Source organism: Chelonia mydas, chromosome 4 (assembly GCF_015237465.2).
Source record: "Chelonia mydas isolate rCheMyd1 chromosome 4, rCheMyd1.pri.v2, whole genome shotgun sequence".
NCBI classification, from domain to species: Eukaryota; Metazoa; Chordata; order Testudines; family Cheloniidae; genus Chelonia; species Chelonia mydas.
Window position 1 is genome coordinate 10,591,128 of NC_057852.1, and position 24,332 is coordinate 10,615,459.

A 24,332-nucleotide genomic window follows, 5' to 3' on the forward strand; every position below is an offset into this window, starting at 1 on the left:
TGTTGAACCTCATCAGATTTCTTTTGGCCCAATCCTCTGATTTGTCTAGGGCCCTCTGTATCCTACCCCTACCCTCCAGCGTATCTACCTCTCCTCCCAGTTTAGTGTCATGTCCAGTCACACAGCAGGTCAGTGGCAGAAGCTAGGTCTACCTGCCAAGTCTGTCGAGGTTCTGAGTCTGTTCCCGCTCCACCCACAAGCTTTAGCTCAGGCTGTGGCAGCTCATGCTTCTAGCTCTGGACGTGCCTGGTTGAATCCCCAGCGTGTTGGCCAACTTGGCGGCTGTCAGAGATAAGCAAACCCTGACACAGGCCAGCCCTGGAGCTCAGGGGACAGGAGTCGGAGGTTTGTGGCATAATAGCACATCATTCTGATTTCACGTTAATCACCCCCTGCATGTTCAATGATCAGTTTATAAAGGGAGGGAAGGAGAGAGAAATCTTGACATACCAGTCTCTCGATCCTTCCGCTCTGGTCTCTAAATTCTCCTGAGGATTGTCTGGCCAGGCCATCGCTGTACTGGATACTGGTGACTTTAAAGTTGCCATTGTAATAGAATAGCTTCTGATCTGAAAGGAAAGAAAAGGAATGGGTAATACTTGACTTACAGCCCAAGTCCATCCAGGGCTGGCTCAGACCACTCTGGGGTCTCCTGCAAAAACATCTGATGGCCCACGAGTGGGCAGGTCTCCATCTGCATGAATAACATTCAGACAACAGCAGTCCAAGAGCTGGCAGCGGTGGATAAAAGTTTCCTGTTGAACAGAACAGGAATGGGGATTGACCCTGCCATTTGGGTCGAGCAGAGCTGTAACAAAGGGGGAAGATCATCCAATTCCCCAGAAGGGTATCCCCATCCACCTCTCCGGCAACAAGCAGCCGTTCATATTCAGCCCCCCACAGCGCCAGAGCATGGGCAAGAAATATCGTACTGGTACCCTGCCCTCCCTCCAGGGCTTGCCCAAAATTGCGTGTGTTACAGTGGTGCTTAGGAACCCCACTCAAGGATCAGGGTCCCATTGAGCCAGGCACTGTACATACACATAGCAAAAGAAGAGCTCACAGACTGAATGAGACAGGACACAACAGATGGACCAGACAGACAGGCCGGGTGGGAGAGTCAGGGAACGATAGAATGGATAGTTTCTCAGAAAGCTCAGCTGGTCACTTGGCAAACCAACGCCACATGGCAGTGATGTGCAGGCATCACAGCAGAGGTGGGTTTAGCAGAAGGATCTGAAAAGAGTACAAGACATGAGCGAGAGACAATAACGACAGCGACACTTGCTAGCCCGTGTAGCAGGAGGCAGCACTGAGCAACGATTGCTGAAGGGGGAAAGAAGCAGGAGATGTAGACGGTGGTGGTAACTCCCCCTAGATGAGTTTTAATTCGGTTGATGGAAACACTGGCTCCCAGTAACGTGCAAAGCACCTGAACCCGAGGGAGCTGCACCATACCACATGCCCAAACAGTGAAAATACACGCAATACTTACCATAGGCCAAAAAATACACCAGGAGGCTGATGGTGATTGCCAACGCCATCGCTACAGCCACGGCGATTACAGCGCTCTTCCAGGGCTCGAAAAATTTTGGTTTGGTGGCCAACTGGTGAACTCTGAAAAGCAAAGGGGGAAAAACATCCCCCACCTATCAGTAAATGTACCAAGAATCCCAACCTGTAATTTCCCCAGCGACCTCCCCGTCCCAGACAAAATGCTCCAGGGCCGTGCTGCCACCCCAAACAGCCAAAAAGCCTGAGTCAGGCCTTAAAAATCAGGAGAGTTTAGGAAAAACAGAAATGGGTTCTTTCCATTTGCTTTCTGGGTATTAAGCCTTTAGGGCTCGCCTGGGTCACATTTTCAAGTTTCTCTTCACGGTCCAGAGTTCTAGAAACCTACTACCTCTTTTAAATGAAAGCCAAGAGGCTCACATAACTCCAGGAGCAGGAGCTCTAATAAAGACACCAAATATCATGAGACTTGCAATAAAATCGCAAGAGTTGGTAAAGATAGGGCAAACATAATACCTATCTTTAAAAAGGGGAACAAAGAGGACCCAAGGTATTATAGACCAATCAACCTAAATTCAACACTGGAAAGATACTGGAACAAATTATTAAACCATCAGTTTGTAAGCACCTAGAGGATCATAGGGTTATAAGGAATAGTCAGCATGGAATTGTCAAGAACAAATTACGCCAACCTAATTTCCTTCTTTGACAGGCCTAGTGAATAGGAGGAAAGCAGTTGACATGACAGATCTTGATTTTAGTAAGGCTTTTGACACAGTCTTACATGACATTATCATAAGCAAACTAGTGAAATGTGGTCTAGATTAAATTATTAGAAGGTGAATGCAAACCTGGTTGACAGGTAGTAAACCACTGGTCCTTTGAGTGCTATCAAAATGAAAGGATATATCTAGTGGCGCCCCATGGGCTCAGTCCTGGGTCTGGTCCTAGCCAATATTTTTATTAATGACTTAGGTAATTGAGTGGAGAGTACAACTGACAGTACTCCTGAAAAGAATCTGAGGGTCATAGTGGATCACAAATTGAAAACGAGTCAACAATGTGATGCATTTGCAAAAAAAAGCTAATATCATTCTGGGGTGTATTAAAAGAAGTGTTGTACGTAAGACACGGGAGGTAATTGTCCTGGTCTACTTGACACTGGTGAGGCCTCAACTGGAGTACTGTGCCCAGTTCTGGGCACCACAATTTAGGAGAGAGGTGGACAAATTGGAGAAAGTCCAGAAAAGAGTAACAAAATGATTAAAGGTAGAAAATCTGACCTATGAGAAAAAGTTAAAAAAAACCTGAGCATGTTTAGTCTTGAGTAAAGAAGAGTGTGGGGAGACCTGACAGCTTTCAAATCTGTTAAGGCTGTTATGAAGAGGACAGTGTATATTTGTTCTCTATGTCCTCTGCAGTTCGGCCAAAAAGTAATGGGCTTAATCTGCACCAAAGAAGACTTAGGTTAGATATTAGGAAATACTTTCTAGCTATAAGGGTAGTTAAATTCTGGACAGGCTTCCAAGGGAAGTTGTGGAATCCCCATCATTGGAAGGTTAAGAACAGGTTGGACAAACACCTGTCAGGGATGGTCTAGGTTGACTTGGCCCTTCCTCGGCAGGCTGGACTTGATGACCTCTTGAGGTCCCTTCCAGCCCTACATCTCCAAGATTCTATAGTGGGGGGCCCCTCTTGGCCACATTTCTAGTTGTTAAAACAATCTGCATTAGGACTAGAGGTGGAGTCACCTATCACTGAAGAGCTGCTCCTTAAGTTTCCCCATAAGCAATGCAGAGTTCAAGATACTGCATCCTCTGAAGATCTGGAGACACCGACCCTCACGCTGCATCAGCCTACTTGACGGTCTGGGTGATATCTCAAGCATAAACTGGTCAGAAAATGGGTGAAAGTGGCAAAAGAACATAACTTTCACTAACTCTGCAAGAATCAAATCATGGTCCCATTGAAATCACAAGGGGTTTCACCTGGATTTCAGTGGGATCAGGATCTGGCTTGGTGTTGCCTGGGGACCATGTTTAGCCCCTTTAATAACCAGTTTCAAGTCTGATTAGAGTCAATGAGACTTGTGCGCACGGACACCAGGGCTGGCGCTGGCCTCAGGAGTGTTTTGGGAAGGGGTGGGGTAAGTTAAAGCAGGGTGTGGAGGCATGTTATATTCTACAGCCTGATGTTAGCTGCTTTTCCTGCTACACACGCCCCCCTTCCACCCCCATCGGCCTGCAATTTACACTCATTTTGCTCACCTACTGAATGCCAAATGAATGCGTTACAGTACTTCACCACCTACACCCATTTTTCAGTGCAACGGGTGTAACTAACCCTGCTGTTTACATCACCATGGCATTTGGACCAGTCTCCCATGGGAGCTATGGATGCATCCATTCACTCCAGGCTGCATTCGGATTACAGACCACAAAGGGATCAAACATGAACAAGACCAACCGGGGTCCTTTTCTGTTGCAGGCTTGCTCCCTGCACAGTCTTTCCAAGTGCTTGCTCCCAGATTAGCTTTGAAATCTTCTAAAAAGATGCACTACTGAACAGGATAATGACAGTGATTGAACACTATGTAGCTTCAGCATTACAATTATAGCTGTGCCCAAAAACCTGCAAAGCTCAGATTCACCTACAGAGCCCCAATCCAGGGGAAAAAACCTTCAGTACATAGGTTTCAGAGTAACAGCCGTGTTAGTCTGTATTCGCAAAAAGAAAAGGAGGACTTGTGGCACCTTAGAGACTAACCAATTTATTTGAGCGTAAGCTTTCGTGAGCTACAGCTCACTTCCTTAACTTTAACCACACAAGTGGTCCCACTGAATTTTTTTGTGTGGTGTCATGTCTTTTAAACTCGCTGTTGGTTATGGCAACACTTTGACAACATGAAACCAAAATACGTTACTTGTAATGCAATCGTCTCCAAATTGCAATATGTCCATCTAAAAACACATTACAGTACTCAAAGGCTTCAGATTAAGTACGTATCTAAGTGTCCTTTGCTGGATCAGGGACCTAGATTTGAACTTTCCCAAAATTTAGGGGGAGATGGATTGAACTGAGACCTTGGATCAATTATAGAGAAAGGCAACAGCTGCTAAATTTGAATAGGGATCCAACTTCCCTAAAGCTGGCAGTGTCTGGTTCAGACCCTGCTTTACAAAAAATACAAACAAACCCAACTGCTCATGTAGAAACAAGAGCCAATGCTGATTCAGCCATCATTGAAATGCTTCTATGCTGGCTTTCAAATGAACAACAGAGTCATTACCTGTTGTTTTCAGCATCACCAACACCCTGCAGGTTTTGATTTCTATTTCCTGCCCAGGTTTGCCGCAATGTATTTTCAGTAAGGAATAATGGGATTGCTGTATTACTGAGATAAGGCAGGTGCTGCAGCTCCAACAGCTCACGGCTGTTCTCATTCCAAAACAAGTTTGAATTCACACCTAGCGAAAGCTCATTCCCCAGGGATCCTTGCAAGGACTGAGGTTGTTGAAAAGTACGCACAGTGGGCCAAACTCTGTGCTCAGTTAAAGCCATGCAGCCACTCTGAAGTCATTGCCGTACAGTGAGCATCAGCCAGGATGGGGTTCTGTGCAGGGCACTTAGAAATTTCTGTCGTGAGATGAGCCTTCTGAGAAGTCAAGCTAGTGTACTCCCTGGCTTCCAAGATCTACAACGATTTAATTCGGAGATTTGCCCCGTATTTGCAAGCTTCCTTTCCAGTCAGAAGGAGGCTACACACTTTACTCATGCCTGGTCTATGCAGTTTTTGTACTGGCATAACTATTTTGGTTAGGGGTATGATATTTTTTTCTCATACTGAAATAGTTACATTGTTACAACCCCTAGCATGGATGTAGTTTTATCAATATAAAAAGTCCCTAATACCAGTATTATATATTTCCTGTCTCTTAAAGGAATAAGCTATATCAATATAAGCACCTTTATACCAGTATAACTGCATTGACAATAGGAGGGCTGTACTGCTTTAAATATACTACAGCAGCTCGTGTAGAGACAAACTGTGCAAGATCGCAGTGGTGCTCCGTTTCCACATTGATATGCAAAGCGAAGTAGCTGAATATATGCATATTCTGTTACAGATAAAAAGCTGGAAAGGGTGCTGCTACGGTTGGGAAGGACATAGGGTGAACTAGTTCTTTTCCTTTGTGTTGGTTTGCAAAGACAATGCCATATTTTGTACAATCTTAAAAAAAGTTTCAGTGCATTTAAAGAATAAATTTCACCAATCCAGAACCAAGATTTTTTTTGTTTCAAGTTTCCAGGGACAGATTATAATCAGCAGTAAATTTAAAATAATGTTAAAACCAACAGCAAAATGTCTTACTAAATTAGACCCCTCCGAGTTGCAATGCAATGGCATTGCAGGATCAGGGCCTTATTCTTTTAACTCCATAATAAATTATTCCTTGGAGATAATAGTTTCATTGTCAATTTCAGTGGGACCACTTGTGGAGTACAGTGCTATTCAGGGAAAGGGTATCACAATCCATCCTGAGTAATTAGAGTCACACAGGCAAAAATACAGGACTCATGCCACAGAAGCTTCACCCTTAAAAAAAGGCACCTTAAGCTGTTCAGTTTGGGGGCAAGAGGGGCCAGCTAAGTTAGGGGAAATATAAGGGAACAGCCTCAGCCACCATACATTTCTAAATGAAATCCAAAGCTTTCAGGTCTAGGTAAGTCTGGCTAAGGATTTCCACTTGAATTTGCTTTTCCAGCCCACAATCCAACTCCCCCATCAAACCCCAACTCTCCAAGTCATCCCGCCCATGAGCCCCACCCACACATCAAACTCCAGGTTCCCCTCACATCCAGCCCGTGAACCCCCCCAAACCGCGACCCCCCCCTTTTATCCCAACCAGTGGCTCTCAACCTTTCCAGACGACTGTACCCCTTTCAGGAGTCCGATTTGTCTTGCGTACCCCCAAGTTTCACCTCATTTAAAAACTACTTGCTTACAAACTCAGACATAAAAACACAAAAGTGTCACAGCACACTAACACTGACAAATTGCTTACTTTCTCATTTTTACCACATAAAATAAATATAAATATTGTATTTACATTTCAGTGTATAGTATGCAGAGCAGTATAAAGTCATTGCGTGTATGAAATTTTAGTTTGTACTGACTTCGCTAGTGCTTTTTATGTTGTCCATTGTAAAACTAGGCAAATATCTATATGAGTTGATGTATCCTCTGGAAGAACTCTGCATACCCCTGGTTGAGAACCACTGAGCCAGACCATTCCACCATCTTGCGCTTTCAATCTGTGACCCTCCAGTTAGTTTCCACGCCTCCTCCTGCTGCCCCTGCAGTGAATCCCTTCTCCTCTGAGGATCTGTACATTTCAGAATGGTCCATCATGAGTAGGGTGACTGGATGTCCCAATTTTGTAGGCACAGTCCTGATATTTGGGGCTTTGTCTGATATAGGCACCCATCACCCTCCACTCTCCTCCCAATTTTTCACACTTGCTATCTGGTCACCCTAATCATGAGCAGCATTCTGTCTAAGCATCCTTACAGGGAGAGATGGAGTGAGGTTAAGCCACTGGCTTTTGGACCGGCGGAAGAGAGGAGATTACTGATGGCCTCACTCCAGGTCCTTCAGACGCATCTTAATGTAAACAAAAAAATCTCCACAAACAGCATCCCTTGCTACCATTGCTCCCCCAAGTCCTGCTCAGAAGGATTAAACACGTCACCTACCTTTGAAGGTCCCATGGCACGCCCCGGTAGGTCTGGTAGCCTCTTTGAGATCGACTGAAGTCTCGAAAGCACCGTGAATGCTGCTGGTACATACAGTCATCGCACGGCTGGGTGTTGCAGGGAGAATAGGGTGGTAAGCGAAGAGGCTTCATTGAGCTGTTTGTGGTGCAACACTCAGCAGCGTGTGGGTTTAATGCAGAATGCAGGAACCGGCATGCAAGTAAAACCCCAAGCAGATGTGAGCACAGAGACAACAAGGAGACTACAAGCTGCCAATCAGCACTCAGTTGTGTTTGACATTGACAGGCTCACATGGCAGAGCGGCCACACCCACTCGGTGAGAAGACTTGTTCTTTACCAGACAGGATTCATATCAGGAAGCTCTTCACATTTCCTGCCAGTATTACTCCCTTTTTGGCAAGCTGGTGTCACTGGGCTGTGACCTAAATGCTAGCACCCTCTAGTGTGAACTCCTGGTCAAATCCCCGTTCCTGAGCCTGCATCATTGGCTTTCCTACTGCACCCCTCCTACACGACAATGAGAGAGAGCAAATAAATGAATACAAAAACAAATGGCTTCTGCCTGTCCAACTCTCCCCAGCTGCTCACTCCTCCCAGACTCGCTTGGCATCAGGGATCACAGTTACGTATGCATCTGGCCAGGTAATTACATGTTAGGTACCTTGTGATTAGCATAATCCCTGCCTTTGGGCCTGCGTAGCTCAGGGCTGCAGCCCTCACATGTGATGTGGGGCAACCTAGAAGGTGTACCGAAGAGTTCTGTCTTTCATTTAGAGGGAGTGTCCATCCCTCACCCTTGCAAAGACAACCTTGAGCCCGATAGAAACAGACAGCAGTTGACTGCTGGGGTTGAAAGCTTGCCACTGATTTTTCCTAAAATTCAGCTAATTCGCACTTCCACAAGACAGACTTCTGGGGTCTTTGGAAATCACAGCAGTGGGTCCCTTGATACCAGTCAGCTCTGTGTTTTTGGGGAACCAGGGCGTAGTATCTAGCCTGTCTGACTCATGAAAGACACCGCCCCACCACCACCACCAGTCTCTGCTTGAACCAAAACCGATCAGAGAAAAGGCTTGCAGAGAGCAGTGAAGGGCGTTGGGAGACACACCTAGACCCCTTCTGACAAGGGTGACAAGATTAAGACATCTCCACTAGCATACAGAATGAAGACCAGAGACAACTCCCCTAGCCTCATCTCCACAAAAGATGGGACAGGGCTTAGCATAAAGAACGAAGAACAGAGAACCGCACTGAACTCTGGGACCAGAAAAGCAGGGATGCACTGCATCATGGGAATCTCCGCTCCAGATGCTAATGAACCCACGCCTGCACACACCCAGCTCAGCAATTATCAGACCAATTCTAGTAATGAATCCTTGATTGATATCCAAGATACTGAAGCGGCCTAGTTGCATTGTAAGCTCCCTGGAAGAAACCACCACCCATAGCCAAGAGTGATCAGGTCCTGTTGTCTAGCCTAAAAAAAACCCTTAAGTCATCAGTTTACCCATAAACAAATCTAGTGTTCTCCCTTGAACCATTGAATTTTCTCTACAAAAACCCCTACCTATGCCCAAGTAAGTGTTCTGATGCATCGACTCAAACTCTGCATCAGTTCCACTGGGACTTCATCTCCTGACTGATCGTGCTGGGGGCTCTGCCTGTCTCCACCACTCAGGACCCTGAGCTACCACCATCACCTGGGAACCCCAACCAGTTCATGCTTCAAGGAGCGGTGAGATCCCCTTCTTTCTCTCTCTGTTCTCCTTTCTACCTCAGGTATTAACCTTTAATAATGTATGTTATGTTGGTTTAGGCTGTCCTTGTGTAGTTATCACTATTATTCAATAACTAACTTTAATGGTTAAGCTGGTTGCTTCTCTCTCTCTCTGAACTTTACTCTTTTGTGTTTTTAGCTTCCCCCATTTACTCTGCAGCAATGCTTCTCTTACCTAAGCTAAAGATCCCTGTAGCACCCACAAATACTATGGGGTTTGCTCATCAAGTGGGTTACTACCAGTACAATTGTGATGTGAAGGTGGGATAGGGACAGGTTAAACCTGTGGTATATTAAGCGGGGAGAGGGATAGCTCAGTGGTTTGAGCATTGGCCTGCTAAACCCAGGGTTGCAAGCTCAATCCTTGAGGGGCCCATTTAGGGATTTGGGGGCAAAAATTGGGAATTGGTCCTGCTTTGAGCAGGGGATGGCACTAGATGACCTCCTGAGGTTCCCTTCCAACCCTGAGATTCTATGATTCTATGGGGGGGCAGCTGAAAGTGCTGCTTGGCCCAGCCTAGAGACCAGGGGCACATAAAGGTGACAGCTTGAAGGTGCCGCTTAACCCAGCCCATTGAGTACAGGGACATATGAGGGGATCAGCTGGAGAGTGCTGATTGACCCGGTCTGCTCAGACTTGCGGGGGGTGTGTGTGTGTGTGTGTGTGTGTGTTCGTTCATCTAGTCCTCGGGCTGGAGGAACCCAGTCCTGGGGAACCTAGGTCCTGCAGGGTAGCTCCATTGGGAGGGGACTTGCAGAAGGAAGGTGTGGAGCTCCATATGAACACACAAGTGACACAAGCAGTACATTAATAGAATTACAGAACACACACCCCCCCCGCCGAAGAGTAACCCTAATAAATGAGCATACCCAAAGTAATAGGCACATCTGGTAACACCCTCTGGTTTTGGTTCAGTTCGCAGCTAGGTGAGGGCGCTGCTACCCAGGGTTATGCTGATAGCATTAGGCCTGCTTCATGTTCCCCCCCAGCCAGCTATCTGGTTGAGGTCAAGCCCACTCCTGTGTCAGCACCTAGTGTGATTTGTCCTCACTCTTAGGGACCGCATGGTCCAGTAGACTAAGGGTGAGATTTTCAAAAATCTTTATTTCCTAAGAGGAACTTTCAATAGGATTTGCGTGTCTCACTCCCAGAGGTGTTTCTGAAAGCCTCACCCCAAATACAGATTGGAAAGACAGTCTGACACTGGCTGTCTCCACAGCCTTGGTCAATTCAATTACTGTGATGGGGGATGTACCCCACACCAGCCCTGATAGGGATAACAAGGGCCTGAGAGGCCACTTGAGAGAGGAGGGTCAGGGTTAACTGAGAACAAAGCCTGGCTGGGACAGCACAGAAAACCAGGGAGCTGCAAGAAAACCAGGGAGCTGCAAGTAAATGGGGGCTGAGAGGAAGGAGTCTGCAGTTGTTCCCTGGGAGGACTCCAGGAACAAGAAGGAAGCCCCTGGGGGAGAATCACAGAGCCATAGAGTTGGAAGGGACTGCAAGTGTCATCTAGCCTAACCCCTGCCAAGAGGCAGGATTTCTTGTGTCTAAACCGTCCAAGACAGGTGGCTCTGTCCAGCCTCATATAGAAAACCTCCAGTGAAGGAGCTTCCACAACCTCCCTCGGCATCTGTTCCATTGTCCTACTAGTCTGACAGTTAGTAAGGTTTTCCTGAGCTTTAATCTAAATCTGCTTTGCGGTAGTTTGAACCCATTGCCTCTTGTCCTGCCCCCTGTGGCAAGAGAGACATTTTTTTTCCATCTTTTTAAGTCATCTTGTCAAGTATTTGAAGACCACTATCATGTTCCCCCCTCAATCTCCTCTTTTCCAAACGAAACATACCATCCCTTTGATCTTCTTTGCCGCTTGCCTCTGGAGCATTTCCAGTTTCTCCACATCCTTTCTATACATTGGTGACCAGAACTGGACACACTACTCCAGCTGAGGCCTAACCAGCGCCGAGTGCAGTGGTAATATCACCTCCCGTGACTTGGATGCTGGGCCTCTGTTAATGCAACCCAAAATTGCATTCTCTTTTTTTGCAACAGCATGTTCACTTTCATCATCTGTCAGATGCCACCAACAGAAGAATGAATCTGTGTCAGAACATTTTCATTTTAGAATTTCATTTCAGCATTTATTTTATGGATTTTCTTCATTTTTATATTTTTTTATGATGTTATTGTTATGAGCTGGGTAAAACATTATGAGTTGGGTTAAAACCCCATTGAGGTTGATCAGTGTGAACTTCCCCTTCAATTAACGCAACTGTAAACATAAGAACCACCTAGGACAAAAAGTGGATGTGAGCCCACCCAGGAGTTTTTGGGGTGAGTATTGTTTTGGGTGGAACTAAGAGAAAACCAACAGACACTGAGGTCACAGACAAGAATAGAGAGAAAGAGGCACAGAGAAGAGGCAAGAAAAAGCCAAGAAGGAGCCAGCTGTGAGCAGCGTATGACCCTAGAGCCAGCTAGAGAGAGCTTTTGGGTCTGATCTTGGCGAAAGACACTTGGGGGCACGTAAGCTAAGGAAATGCTCCTTTTTGTTCTTGGTCCCTTCTGCATCCAGAATAGGGTGGGCACTGACACATCCCCAGAATACCAGACATTGCAGTACTTTCCAGAACAGCATGGGCCCATCCCCACCAGTGATATCCCACGGTGAGGTCATGCTGGAGGGGACAGAGCAACATACTCTGCAAAACAGTGTCCTGCATAATATCAGACAAAACCTTGTCCAATACCAGCCAGAGACAACCCTTCCAAAAACAGGACTGTCTGGCTTATAACTGGATGAATGGCCTGCCTAGTTCAAAAAATAGGGTATTGTACATTCCTTGTAAATAAACAAGGTTGCATCAAAGAACTACCCGGCTATCACCCATTTCTCCACCAGCTGGAGCACCCACAGAACGCAGCCCTGAATTTTCACTAGCCACTCAGGTCAAAAGTGGAAACATTGTTAACTATTTAATAATAAGTATGATTATTTCCATTATTTTATAATGTGCTATCATGCCATAGTAGCTGAAATATTCTTTTATTATATAAATTTTTAAATAAAAGGCAGCTGCTACTTCGATAAGATTTTCAATCAGTACTTCTTATCTAGATCAAAGAGTTTCCTGTTTGTGTTGTAATCAAAGGGTTGTGTCAAACTGTGTCATATTAATCACGCCTATTGACAGGTCATGAAATAATGTAAAAATACAAATACTCCAACATAAAATAAAGGTCTAAATAAAATTTCAAATTTTCCCCAAACTGAAATTTTCCAGAAATTCCATTTCATGGGGAACTTCAAAAATATTTGGTTTTGTTCTATGTATCAGAGCAAAGACTCACTGGCGTGGCGCCTCCTGCTGGTCGTTTTGGAATTAGCTCATCCAATATTCGGAGCGCCTCCTGGTGGCCGGTGTCTCACCTGCCTCAGGCCCCTGTGTCCCTCCCAGACCCCAGTGCCTCTTACCCTGGGGTTCTGCCCACTGCAGTACCCCCACATGCTGGGTCTCCCCTCCCAGGGGAACCCCCAACCTTCTAGGCCCATCTTGCCTAAATGGCTACTGCAAGTCATCATCTAGCCCCTTTCTCAAGGGGCAGACTGCAGTCTGTAATGGCCACTCATCATTGGCAAGGGGGTAGGACCTGCTGCCTTTGCCTATCCCTGGGCTTCCCGTCTGCAGCCCCAGTACCTTTTGGCCTTCAACAAGGCTTGCAGCCTGGGGGTTTACCAGGCTGGAGCTCCCCAGCTCCCTTTGCCCTTCCCCAGCACTGCTCCGCTTCAGCTACCTTGCTCCCAGGCAGCTAGCCCTTCCCACTCCAGGGCTAGAGTGAGACTCCTTCAGCTCCTGGCCCCTCAGCCCTCTTATCAGGGCCAGCTGGGCCCTGATTGAGCTGGGCACACTTGTGGTCAGCTACTCCCTCAGCTGCTCTCACTCCTTTTATCCCAGCTACAGCCCTCTCCTGGGCTGCTTTTAACCCCTGTTCTGCTGAAATGGGGCAGGTGCCCCACTACATTCCAAATCAGAGCTAAATGAAATTTCAAAATGAGGAGATTTCACACAAATTGGACATTCCAAGTTTGGAGCAGCTCCTACCCATCTTATCTGTTCCAAGTCGAAGGTCAAGATGTACAAAACCTAAGCAAAGGGTTTGGCTCCCCATCTGCAGAAAAACACTGGGGGGTCAAAGGGAAACTTTACAAACTACATTTTAAAGCTTTTCTCTGCCAAGGCGAGGGCTAGAAACTTCTTTTCTTTTCTTTAAGCGAAAGCTGAGATTCTCACATCACAGCACGATAACACCACCACATAATATCAGGATCCCATGAGCTGGCGCTTTAAGAAAAACTCCAAATCTCTCGACCACAAGAAATGGCCACACTCCACAAGTGCGCACTCACTTGGGCTATAGCTACACTTAAAATGCTCCAGAGGCATAGTGTAGAATTCTTCCGTCAACATGGTGCCGTCTACACACAGATTTAGGTCATTTTACCTGTCACTCAGGGGTGGGGATTTTTCACACCCCTGAGTGACGTAGCTGGTTTGATCTAATTTTCTCGTATAATCCAGCTCTTAACTTTAAATGTAAAATGGACTAATTAAACTAGGGGTGTCAAGGATCATTTTACGATGGCTTTGTCTACACCTAGGTTATGTCTACACTAGATCATTTACAGCGGCGCTGTACTTCTGATGAAGACGCTCTAAATCGACGGGGGAGAGTGCTTGCCTCAACTTAACTCCTGCCTCCATGAGAGGCGGTAGCTATATTGGCAGGAGAAGCTTTCCCACCAGCATAGAACTGTCTACACCAGCACTGAGGTTGGTATAATTTAGGTTGCTCACGGATGTGGATTATTCACACCCCTGAGCACCATAAATTCTGAGTAATTTGTAGTGTAGACGTAGCCTTGAAATGCTCCAGTGGCACAGCTGTAGTGCATCACATTTAATGCAGCAATGAGAGGGGTTCTCAGATCCTACGGTAATAAGTACCTAAAAGAGAGAGATTATTGCCAATCCATTTTACATGGAAGGTGCCCAAATCCTGTGATAAGCACTAGCACAGATCTCTTAGGCATTTCTGAAACTTGTATCTCTGTCTCTCTACCTAAGTGACTGAGGCACTTCCGCCAATTGTATCCTGCATTCACACCGAATTATGGTTTACAATCAGAAAAATCTCTCCAAAAGTACCCAAATCAACCCTGTGTCCTGGCACTTTACTTTTTTATACATTTTAATCCTTTCAATACCCAGATTGCATCAATGAAGACACTAAGCAAATAGAATAAAATAGAAAATGTTCCTTGACATTTGCATTTGGTGGAGCGAGACCTCTTTGCTCTCTCCTCCCACCATCACCCCCCTCCTTCCCTATGTTAGTGCAAACCTGGTCAATTTCCAAATACTTCATCTTTCCAAGATGTGGAATAATCTCTCTAAACAGCAACCGCTTCTCAAACAGCACTATGGTGCAGCCACCATGCCCACCATGAATATTAACGAAGTCCAAAGTCACAGGAATCTTTTAAGTGAGAATCTTTACCAGGAAATTCCCACCACATCCCCAGTCCAGGCACAGAAACAGATGGCCACACCACACCTCTCTGCACTATGCACCAGTGCTCCCTGTCCTGAGCTACCAACCGGTCCAGCAAAACAGGCCACACAGCATTTACCTCTGGGTGCCAGCTGGCAAGGAGATGGAAGAGCCCTTCTGTCCAACCTGCACTCTGCTCTGACCTCTCAACCTGGCGTGTGACATCTTCAGCATAGAGGTAAGGCTTTTATGGGCTGGATTAGGATAACAACGGTGAGACCCTTGTGTCCGGTGAGGTCAGCAGCAACAAGGGCTGGGTTCGATGTCTAGGGGGTTTCTCCAGTCAGCTCTATCTTTAAATGATGCAGAGGGGCAGGTCAAATGGTATCTAGGGCTCCTTAGGCAGCGTCTATCCCACCATGTATAAACACCTGGCCTCACCCAATTGCTTCTTCACTGGGATTTGTCATTCCTTCCCTCTGCTTAGCAAATGAGCTTCAGTTTAGGGGGAACCCCTCAATCAGGGCAGGCTAAACACAGTTCTATTGCCCTTTACTGGTACACTAAGGATAACAACATTTCATTACCCCTGTGTCACACTGTCAAGAGAGGCTCACGACCATGAGTACCTATGGTCAGAAACATGGCAGACTCCCCAAGCTGGTGGTGTGATCTATAATTAGATTTCGGCAAGCCAGTAAGAAATGTGAACGCCTGGATCACTAAACCAGTCTCACCGTGGAGTCACAGACAGTCCCCTTAGACTCTTTACTCTATCTTGCCACCCAGACAAACCAAACTTAGTGATAAATGGTCACTTACACCAAAGATCACACCACATTCAGATTGCTTCCAGTCCCAAGAGACCAGTCACTGACCCCAGATCAATTGGTACCCTAGATCTTACACCAAAGACAATGCCTGTAGCCAATCCTGCAATAAACCATAAAGGTTTATTAACTAGGAAAAATAAATGAGAGTTATTTACCGATTAAAGCAAGCAAACGTATACACACCCGTGAGTCACCATCTACATCCTAAGAGTGACAGAGTTGTAGTGATCTGTCAATTCAAAGGGTCTTTCAGGGTGGACCCAGGAAACAGCACCTGGGGATCTCTGGCTTCAGTTTAGAATCTCTGACCCTTCAGCGTTCAAAGAGCCAAAAAGATGGAAATTTTTCCTGTGGCTGTTTTATTTCCTTCATTCAGCTTCCAAGCCCACAGGACAAGCTTCCTTGCATGTAATATTTCCCAGGCGCGGATAGGGCCGTTTACCATTCCTCTGTATTGCAGTGATCCTTGATGGCCCATCTGATTGTGATAGTCCTTCTGGATGGGTGGGGATGATTCCTGTGCCTGAGTTCATAAATTCAGGGCATATCATTTTCAAAGTTATAAAGCAAAACTTACATATTTTCTTGTAGCATGGAATACAGACACTGCAAGTGCAATTAATGCAAGCAGCAACTTACAAGCGTTTCATAGAGTCTAAACACTGAATACATTCTGATAAGACTAATATCTATTTCGAACAAAACTCACATACAGGTGACCTGGTCTCCAGCAACGAGGGTGTCAGTTTTTAGCTAATGCCTGCAGCCTGGGCACGAGCTGACATCTGGCCTGCCAGCATCATACCGAGGGTGCTGCGGGTACTCTGAGGCGGGGGTGGGGGCCGGGAACACCGTGGGTGCTCGAGGGGGAGCATCCTGGGGCACCATGGTGCTCTGGGTGGGGACAGCTTGCAGCCTGGGACCCCTGCTGCTGCTAAAGGGGGCAGGGCAGCCCGAGACCCCCGCTGCTCCTGGGGAACGGAGGAGGGTGGGGGGCGTGTGGCGGCCTGAGACCTGCGCTGCTGCTGGGGGCTGGGCGGGGGGGCGTGGCAGCCTTAAACTACCCCAGTAGCAGCTGGTGCAGCTGGCTCAGGGGGCAGCCCCCAGGCCAGCCACACCCACTGCTGCAGAAGTCCCAGAGGTCCCGGAAAGTCACTGAATCTGTGACTTTCGTGACCTCCATGGCAGACTGGCAGTGTTATTCCTGGCTTTGTCTTACATAGATGCCTATTACCCCCACCCCCATCCCGATTTTTCACTCTTGCTATCTGGTCACCCTAGCTCTGCGGCTCCCGGAGGCAGCGTAGGCCTGTCTACGCGAACAGGGTCTGCGCCTGACGGCTTTCCCCCAGCTCATCACTAGATGTCAGGGGAGAGCTTCGTCAGACACAGCTTCTAAAGAGGAGTCACCCACAAGATAAGAGAAAACAAGTCCAGCGAGTCTTGGGCTTTAACCAGGACTGTGGTTTCAAGGAGGGAATGGTGAGAGGTCCGAGAGTTTCCACAAGAAAGAAAGAGTGTCCTTGTGCTGAACAATTGAAACAAAGAGCAAAGTAAAGGCATAATGTCACATTACAGAAAAGTCACCTCTATAACCAGAAGATTTGCCACAGGGCTGAGTGGAGAATGACTAATCGGGGGCGGAATTGAGGGCTAGGTGCACCAAAGGAGAAGGCAATATTTTGCCATCTCTCTTTTCTTTTTAAAATGGTTATTAGTCCTTTCTGTTTATGCTGTTGCTGCTTTTGGTTCCCTATTGACTCCTTCCAGTTAAGTTACCCAGTGGAAAACAAACTAATTCTGGCCCTTTGGGATACTTTCTGCCTTAAGAACCTTTGTTACCAAGTATAGGAGCTGTGCCCCTGGCCTCCAGCACGAAAGATGCTCTGGGAGGACATGCAAGGCCCTACCTATGGTGAGGCTTCTTGAATAAATCTTAAGCATCGCATCAGCTGGAGGCTACCGACTACCAAACTAGAGCTAGCCCGTTTCCAGCCCGAGCACCCTGTCCTGAAGCTAGTTCCCCTCTAGCCATGAGTTTGTCCATTTCACTGGCTAATCAGAGTAAGGCTTCGGCAGCACATTGCGGGGAACCATGCCAGAGCGTCCTGGAGGCTTCAGTCATTGGCAGGTCAGTCGGTCCTAGTGCACACTGGGCTGCCATTGTGTCATGGACAAGAGCAGGGATGGTCAGGCCTAGTGGTCAGAGCCCGGGCCAGGCAGCAAGCAGGGGAACAGAGCGAGAGGGGACTGGAGCAAGGCAGGAACAGGGCTGGGAACAAGGCTGGAGCACGGGTGGGAATAAGGCAGGCAGAGGAGCAGTCACAGCTGCGAGCAGGAGTGCTACTGCTTGGCTCCAGTGCAGCGCCTGGCAACACCACTCAACGAGCTGGGGGTTTCAGCGGCAGCCAGTTAGCTGATCCCAGGCCCCGCTGCAGACCCTCATTCCTGATGCTGGAATCAGACTTGAGACCATGTGACAACATGAAAGGGTCCATGGCATTTTTTTTTCCCCCCCAGGGTAACAGATTTAACTCTTGTGTCCTGTTATTATTTATTTGTATGCTGGGAGCACATCCAAGATCAGGATCCCATTGGGCCAGGTGCTGTACAAACACAGAGCAAAGACTGTCCCTGCCCTGGTCTAAATTGTTGTGGGCCTTTAGCCTACGTTTCACCCCAGGAGTGGCTGCATGTCAGGAGTGGTGGCACAATCTCAGCATATGGGAGCTTGTCAGAAACCAAAATCTCTGTTCCAAGGCAGATGCCAACATCTAAAAAGAAATTGTTCTGAACTGGAATGAAAAGGTCAAGGTTTCTAAATTTCCCGTGAGATGGAAAATCCCCAAACTTTACTTCAGGACCATTAGAATATTTTGTTTCAGTAAGATAAAACTGTCGCTTTAATAAGGTAAGAAAGTGCCATTTCAAAGTTATGGTGATTCATTTTGTTTTGATGTTCATATAAATATTATATTTTAATGTATATATCCAAATATATTAACATTAATATTTGGAGTCTACATGGAATTAAGCAAAATGATAAAGTTGAAAAGAAACACTTTTACCTTATCGAACTGACAGGTGTTGATGTTATTTAAGTGAACCAAGAAAGTTGGAATGGCTCGTTTAGCCTTTTTCCCACCAAAAATGGCCAAATTGACACCTTCCTGCAAAACATTTCAATTTTGCCAGACTGCAGTTTTCTCTGGTAATTGTTCTGGTCCCATTTTTCCAACCAGCTCTCCGGTACAGACCAGGCCATGTGCAGAAGTTGGTACAAGATGATGCAAATTATACTGCTCCATAACCCCAGGCTTCTGCCTCTCTCGTGAGATTCCCCACCTCGGAAGAGCAGGCGTTGTTGTCATCACCCTCCGTTGGGGTTTCTGTCACTGAGGGGGCATAGAGGAGGAGTTTGGTTGCAATCAGCACTCCTGACCAGTCCAAGCAGTTGAGAAAGTGAGCTGAATCATATTGCCATGCATTGGGGGCGGGGAGTGGGGGTAGTTTGTCCCTACAGGGCTGCCTGGGGAAGGGGAAGTTGAAGCTGTTTTCTGGTACTATCTCCTGGTAGATCTGGTGCTTTGCAAGCCTCATGCCTGGGTTAATTCTAGCCTGGATCTGGGCACTGGTGTAAGTGTAAACATACCATGAGCTTCAGCCCTTGTGAGAATCCAAACAGCAAAGAGATGAAAAATCTTCCAGTCAGCTATTTTTATTTCCCTCCTCCAGCATTCCAACCAATGGGACGAGGCCTCCTGCATGTATTTCTCCATGGGTGGATGGGGCAATCAACAAAGCTTTTGTCCTACAATGGCCCACTTAATTTTAATAGTCCTTCTGGAAGGGCGGGGGGAGCTACTTTTCCTGTGTGAGTTCACAAGTCAGGGCAGGCACGCTTACCATTATAAAACAAACCTGTGTTTTACCTTGTAGCCTGGAATACAGACATTATATGAGAGATTAATGCAGGCAGCACCTCACAAGCATTTCATACAGTCTAACTGCTAAAGAAAGACTAATACCTACTTTGAACAAAACTAACATGCAGGTGAGCTGGTCTGATTTCCAGCTATGAGTTTTTCAGTTCTTAGCTAACACCTACGGCCTTGGCCAGCACTGGCCGTTGGGTTACCAAGTACAAATCCCCAGAATGCTAAGAGCACAGACGTAGTCGGAATACATTACATAATAGGACAAGGTCGAACTTCTTGAAAGTCAGAGCCATGCCTGTCAGTCCAGCTTACTGCACGTATGGAAAGCCAGAGGAGAGCAGATGCAGCCCATTCTTGGAATAACCAGCTCCTGAGATGCTGATGTTCTTTGTCTGTGTAGAAACAGCTTATGAATTGAGTAATAACACTGAAATCTTTATTCACCGAGTTGCCTGACTGTATTTTTCAAATGGTTGTGTCGGGGCAGTTATATTTGAGTCTGTCAGCAAGTTGCTGGGAGACATCAAAATTTCATGTTACGGAAAAGCTACATTCAACTATCCAAGGGAGCAAGAGAATCTTTCCCGAGCTCAAGCATTCCAGTTCAAACCAGTCAAAAGAAACTCCACCCCCACAGGTTTCAGAGTAACAGCCGTGTTAGTCTGTATTCGCAAAAAGAAAAGGAGTACTTGTGGCACCTTAGAGACTAACCAATTTATTTGAGCATGAGCTTTCATGATGCTCACTTCATCGGATGCAACCCCCACAGCTGCCCCAGCAAGGTACAAAGTTACAAGCACAAGATAAGGAGAGCACCCTCAGTGGCTGATCATACCTTTAGGTCATGATATAGTTATCTAACTACTGAGCCATAACCAGGGATGCATTTCACTGAGCCATAACAAGGGATGCATTAAAACAATAAAATCAAGCATTTCTTAAGCAGCCATGTCTCTGACTTATGGCTCTTCATTGCATCTGGTCAGTGTGTAGTTACTGATCTTTGGAAAAAGCCCTCTGTGCACTTTGCCCCTCCATACAGTAATTGGGGGCATTCCTAGAAAAGAATGCAAGATGGGGAACCGGGTGCAGCCTGTACTGTTTTTGCTGGATCTTGTCTCTGCTCTCTGCTGATGCTCTGGGCCCTTCTCAAGTGGATATTGGCACTTCAAACTCAGACACCTCCTGTGCTTCCAAACGACTAGTTAGCATGTGATCCGTAGGAGTCTTCATACATCCCACCTTTACTTCTAGTGAGAATACGGCTGGACCAAACGTTCTGTATTGTTCTTGCCGGATCTCTGCTGATGCTCTTTGAATAGGCCAAAAGAAAAGGAGGACTTGTGGCACCTTAGAGACGAACCCATTTATTTGAGCATAAGCTTTCGTGAGCTACAGCTCACTTCATCGGATGCATACTGTGGAAAATACAGTGAGGAGATTTATATGCACACAGCACATGAAAAAATGGGTGTTATCATACATGTTCTGTAGCTCACGAAAGCTTATGCTCAAATAAATGGGTTCGTCTCTAAGGTGCCACAAGTCCTCCTTTTCTTTTTGCAGATACAGGCTAACACGGCTGCTACTCTGAAACCTTTGAATAGGCCAGTTTTTCTCCACCACTGTTGGGTGCTACAGAGCAGATCGGATGAGCTCCTGCACTTTTCATTCTCAAGAGCCCTCTCTTCCCTGTGTGAGACTGGTTTGCGCAAGAGACTGGACACCCAGTATTCATTCTTCCGCCTGCAGAGGTGAGCGGCAGGGTTTGCTCCCCTGCACAAGTGGCAACGGGTTCAACCCTTCAAACTCTATAGATCAGAGAGGGATCTGCCAAGGGTGTAGACAACTCTGCGCAGAGCCGGTCAGTCACTACCCTGCCTCCCAGCTGCTCCTCCAATGCTATCATAGTGCCAGCGGCTCCCCAAACGGCAGCTTACATTTGGACCCCACATTGTGGGGGAAGCGGGCCCAGAACACCAACATATGCTGGGCTGCCCTGCGGAAAGAGAGAATCAGACAGAGCACAAACCTCATGGGTGTTGGAGCAAAGCTGTACCGATAGATAATGCACCGGCATAAGTGAAGGAAGTATCGCAATGAACCTGCAGGTCTGGGTATCCTGTCAGATATTGGCTTAAGCAGTTAGCATAAGGCTTTGAGGCCTGTGAATTTTGGCACAGCTAAATGGCCCGCCAATCACCCTAAGTTTTGGGGAACTGGGAAACATGTGTTGAAGGGGGAAGTGTAGATCAGGTATCACAAGAATACTGAACTGATACCAGGTTTTGGCTATTTTAGGACAGGAACATCCACAGCTTTCTGACCACAAGAGTGCCATGGCAATGAATTGACATATATGGTAAGCTGAGCTCATGAATATATTACCCTATGGGGTAAGTGCACCTGAACATCAATAGGATGAGGCAATCCAAATAAGGAAAGGGGCTGAAACCCCGACTAAATAGGCATTAGACCTAATGGTGTCATCAGCATAACACACCACAGACGTTGTATCCCAGCCTGTGTGTCGGGGGAAAGGCAGAGATGGAGGTACTTGACAGCCACGGGCGATGGTGATGGCGACCGTTTCAGGTTGTTCGGCCAGGGATGGGGTGAGTATATGGCTGTTCAAAGGTACATGCTGTATTAGCTCTGTCTGCCTCGCAGGGTTAGAGTGTTGGTGACTTTGCAAACTGAAATAACAAACGACTATGCAGACAGCAGGGTTTTCCTATGTGAGTGTGTTGCACCCGTGCATCTTGGGGTTCCCACTTGAACAGTAATTTTAATAATACCGGGCCTGATCTTGGGCCAAGACCTATCAAACCTCAGAGTGTTAACTAGGAATTCTTAAGTAAGCAATATAATTAATACATAATCTATGGATCAGGCAACACATCCCCCACCCCATCCATATCACCTGGGGTCAGCTGCCCATCCCCCACATAAGCACGGGGGAAACAGAGTTTGGTGCAAACTCCCAGAGCTTCACAGAGGTAGAGTGAGGTCTTTTATCCCAAACTAACTGCTGTGGAGACGCGTAAACCGTGGAGCTGGGCAAAATCTTTCAAACAAAACTCTTTTTTGAGGCGGGGGGAGGATGCATACAAAAAAATGCAGATTTGGAGACACCAAAATGTTTCACGACTTTGTTAGTTTCACTGAATCGTTTATTTTACCCCCCTCCCTCCCCCCCCCACACTGAATGCATCCGATGAAGTGAGCTGTAGCTCACGAAAGCTTATGCTCAAATAAATTGGTTAGTCTCTAAGGTGCCACAAGTACTCCTTTTCTTTTTGCGAATACAGACTAACACGGCTGCTACTCTGAAACCTGTTATCATCTTTAAGTGCTCCTTTTGTATCACGATCGTCCAGGGGCCCCACTGGTTGTTTAGCAGGCTTCCTGCTTCTGATGTACTTAAAAAAACATTTCGAGTTTTTGGCTAGCTGTTTTTCAAACTCCTTTTTGGCTTTTCTTGTTACATTTTTACATTTAATTTGGCAGTGTTTATGCTCCTTTCTATTTAGTCACTAGGATTTGACTTCCACTTTTTAAAAGATGCCTTTTTATCTCTCACTGCTTCTTTTACATGGTTGTTAAGCCACGGTGGCTCCTTTTTAGTCCTTTCACTGTGTTTTTTAATTTGGGGTATACAGTTAAGTTGAGCCTTTATTATGGTGTCTTTGAAAAGTGTCCATGCAGCTTGCAGGGATTTCACTCTAGTCTCTGTACCTTTTAATTTCTGTTTAACTAACCTCCTCATATTTGCATAGTTCCCCTTTCTGAAATTAAATGCCACAGTGTTGGGCTGTTGAAGTGTTCTTCCCACCACAGGAATGTTAAATGTTATTATATTATGGTCACTATTTCCAAGTGGCCCAGTTATAGTTACCTCTTGGACCAGATCCTGCGCTCCACTCAGGACTAGATCGAGAGTTGCCCCTCCCTTGTGGGTTCCTGTACCAGCTGCTCCAAGAAGCAGTCATTTAGAGTATGGAGAAATTTTGTCTCTGCATTTCATCCTGAGGTGACATGTACCCAGTCAATATGGGGATAATTGAAATCCCCCACTATTTTTGAGTTTTTTATTTTAATAGCCTCCCTAATCTCCTTTAGCATTGCATCGTCACTATCACTGTCCTGGTCAGGTGGTCGATAATAGATCCCTACTGTTATATTCTTATTAGAGCATGGAATTACTATCCAGAGAGATTCTATGGAACATGTGGATTCATTTAAGATTTTTATTTCATTTGATTGTACGTTTTCTTTCACATATAGTGACACTCCACCCCCACCCCCCGCATGACCTGTTCTGTCCTTCTATTTCGTACCCCGGAATGATTGTGTCCCATTGATTGTCCTCATTCCACCAGGTTTCTGTGATGCCTATTATGTCAATATCCTCCTTAACATGAGGCACTCTAGTTCACCCATCTTATTCTTTAGACTTCTAGCATTTGTATACAAGCACTTTAAAAACTTGTCACTGTTTATTTGTCTGCCCTTTTCTGATGTGTCAGATTCTTTATGTGAATGTTTCTCATCTGATCTGGCCCATACTTTATCCTCTTCCATCCTCTCCTCCTGACTAAAACCTAGAGAATCTCTCTATAGACTCTCCTCTAAGAGAAGTCTCTGTCCGATCCACGTGCGCCTCTGCAGCAATCGGCTTTCCCCCATCTCTAAGTTTAAAAACTGCTCTGCAACCTTTTTAATGTTAAGTGCCAGCAGTCTGGATCCACTTTGGTTTAGGTGGAGCCCATCCTTCCTGTATAGGCTCCCCCATTCCCAAAAGTTTCCTCACACTAAGCAAAAAAGGGTGACCATTTAAAAAAATCCATTTTAATAACATTACACATGAAATTTACATTGATTTTGTCACCACTCCTCTTTTCCAACATGGATCATATCGAAAAATATTTGCCGTTCCG

At 46.2% G+C, this 24,332-nt stretch overlaps 1 protein-coding gene across 2 annotated transcripts in view; it reads right to left on the reverse strand.

Annotated features, from left to right (window-relative positions):
- The window catches only part of LOC102936734 (transmembrane protease serine 11C), a 69,314-nt gene extending 56,483 nt beyond the window's left edge, over positions 1 to 12,831 (reverse strand). The window contains exons 1-3 of one of the 2 annotated variants that reach the window (XM_043545665.1): positions 12,767 to 12,831; positions 1,496 to 1,617; positions 451 to 569 (exon numbers count right to left, since the gene is read on the reverse strand). In XM_043545665.1, the coding sequence (XP_043401600.1) occupies positions 451 to 569; positions 1,496 to 1,544 (168 nt within the window). In that variant the 5' untranslated portion in view covers positions 1,545 to 1,617; positions 12,767 to 12,831. Of the gene's footprint in view, positions 1 to 450; positions 570 to 1,495; positions 1,618 to 7,269; positions 7,782 to 12,766 lie in introns of those variants that run through there. The other variant, XM_027826599.3, reaches the window with a different exon arrangement.
- Between the last annotated feature and the right edge of the window lie 11,501 nt (positions 12,832 to 24,332).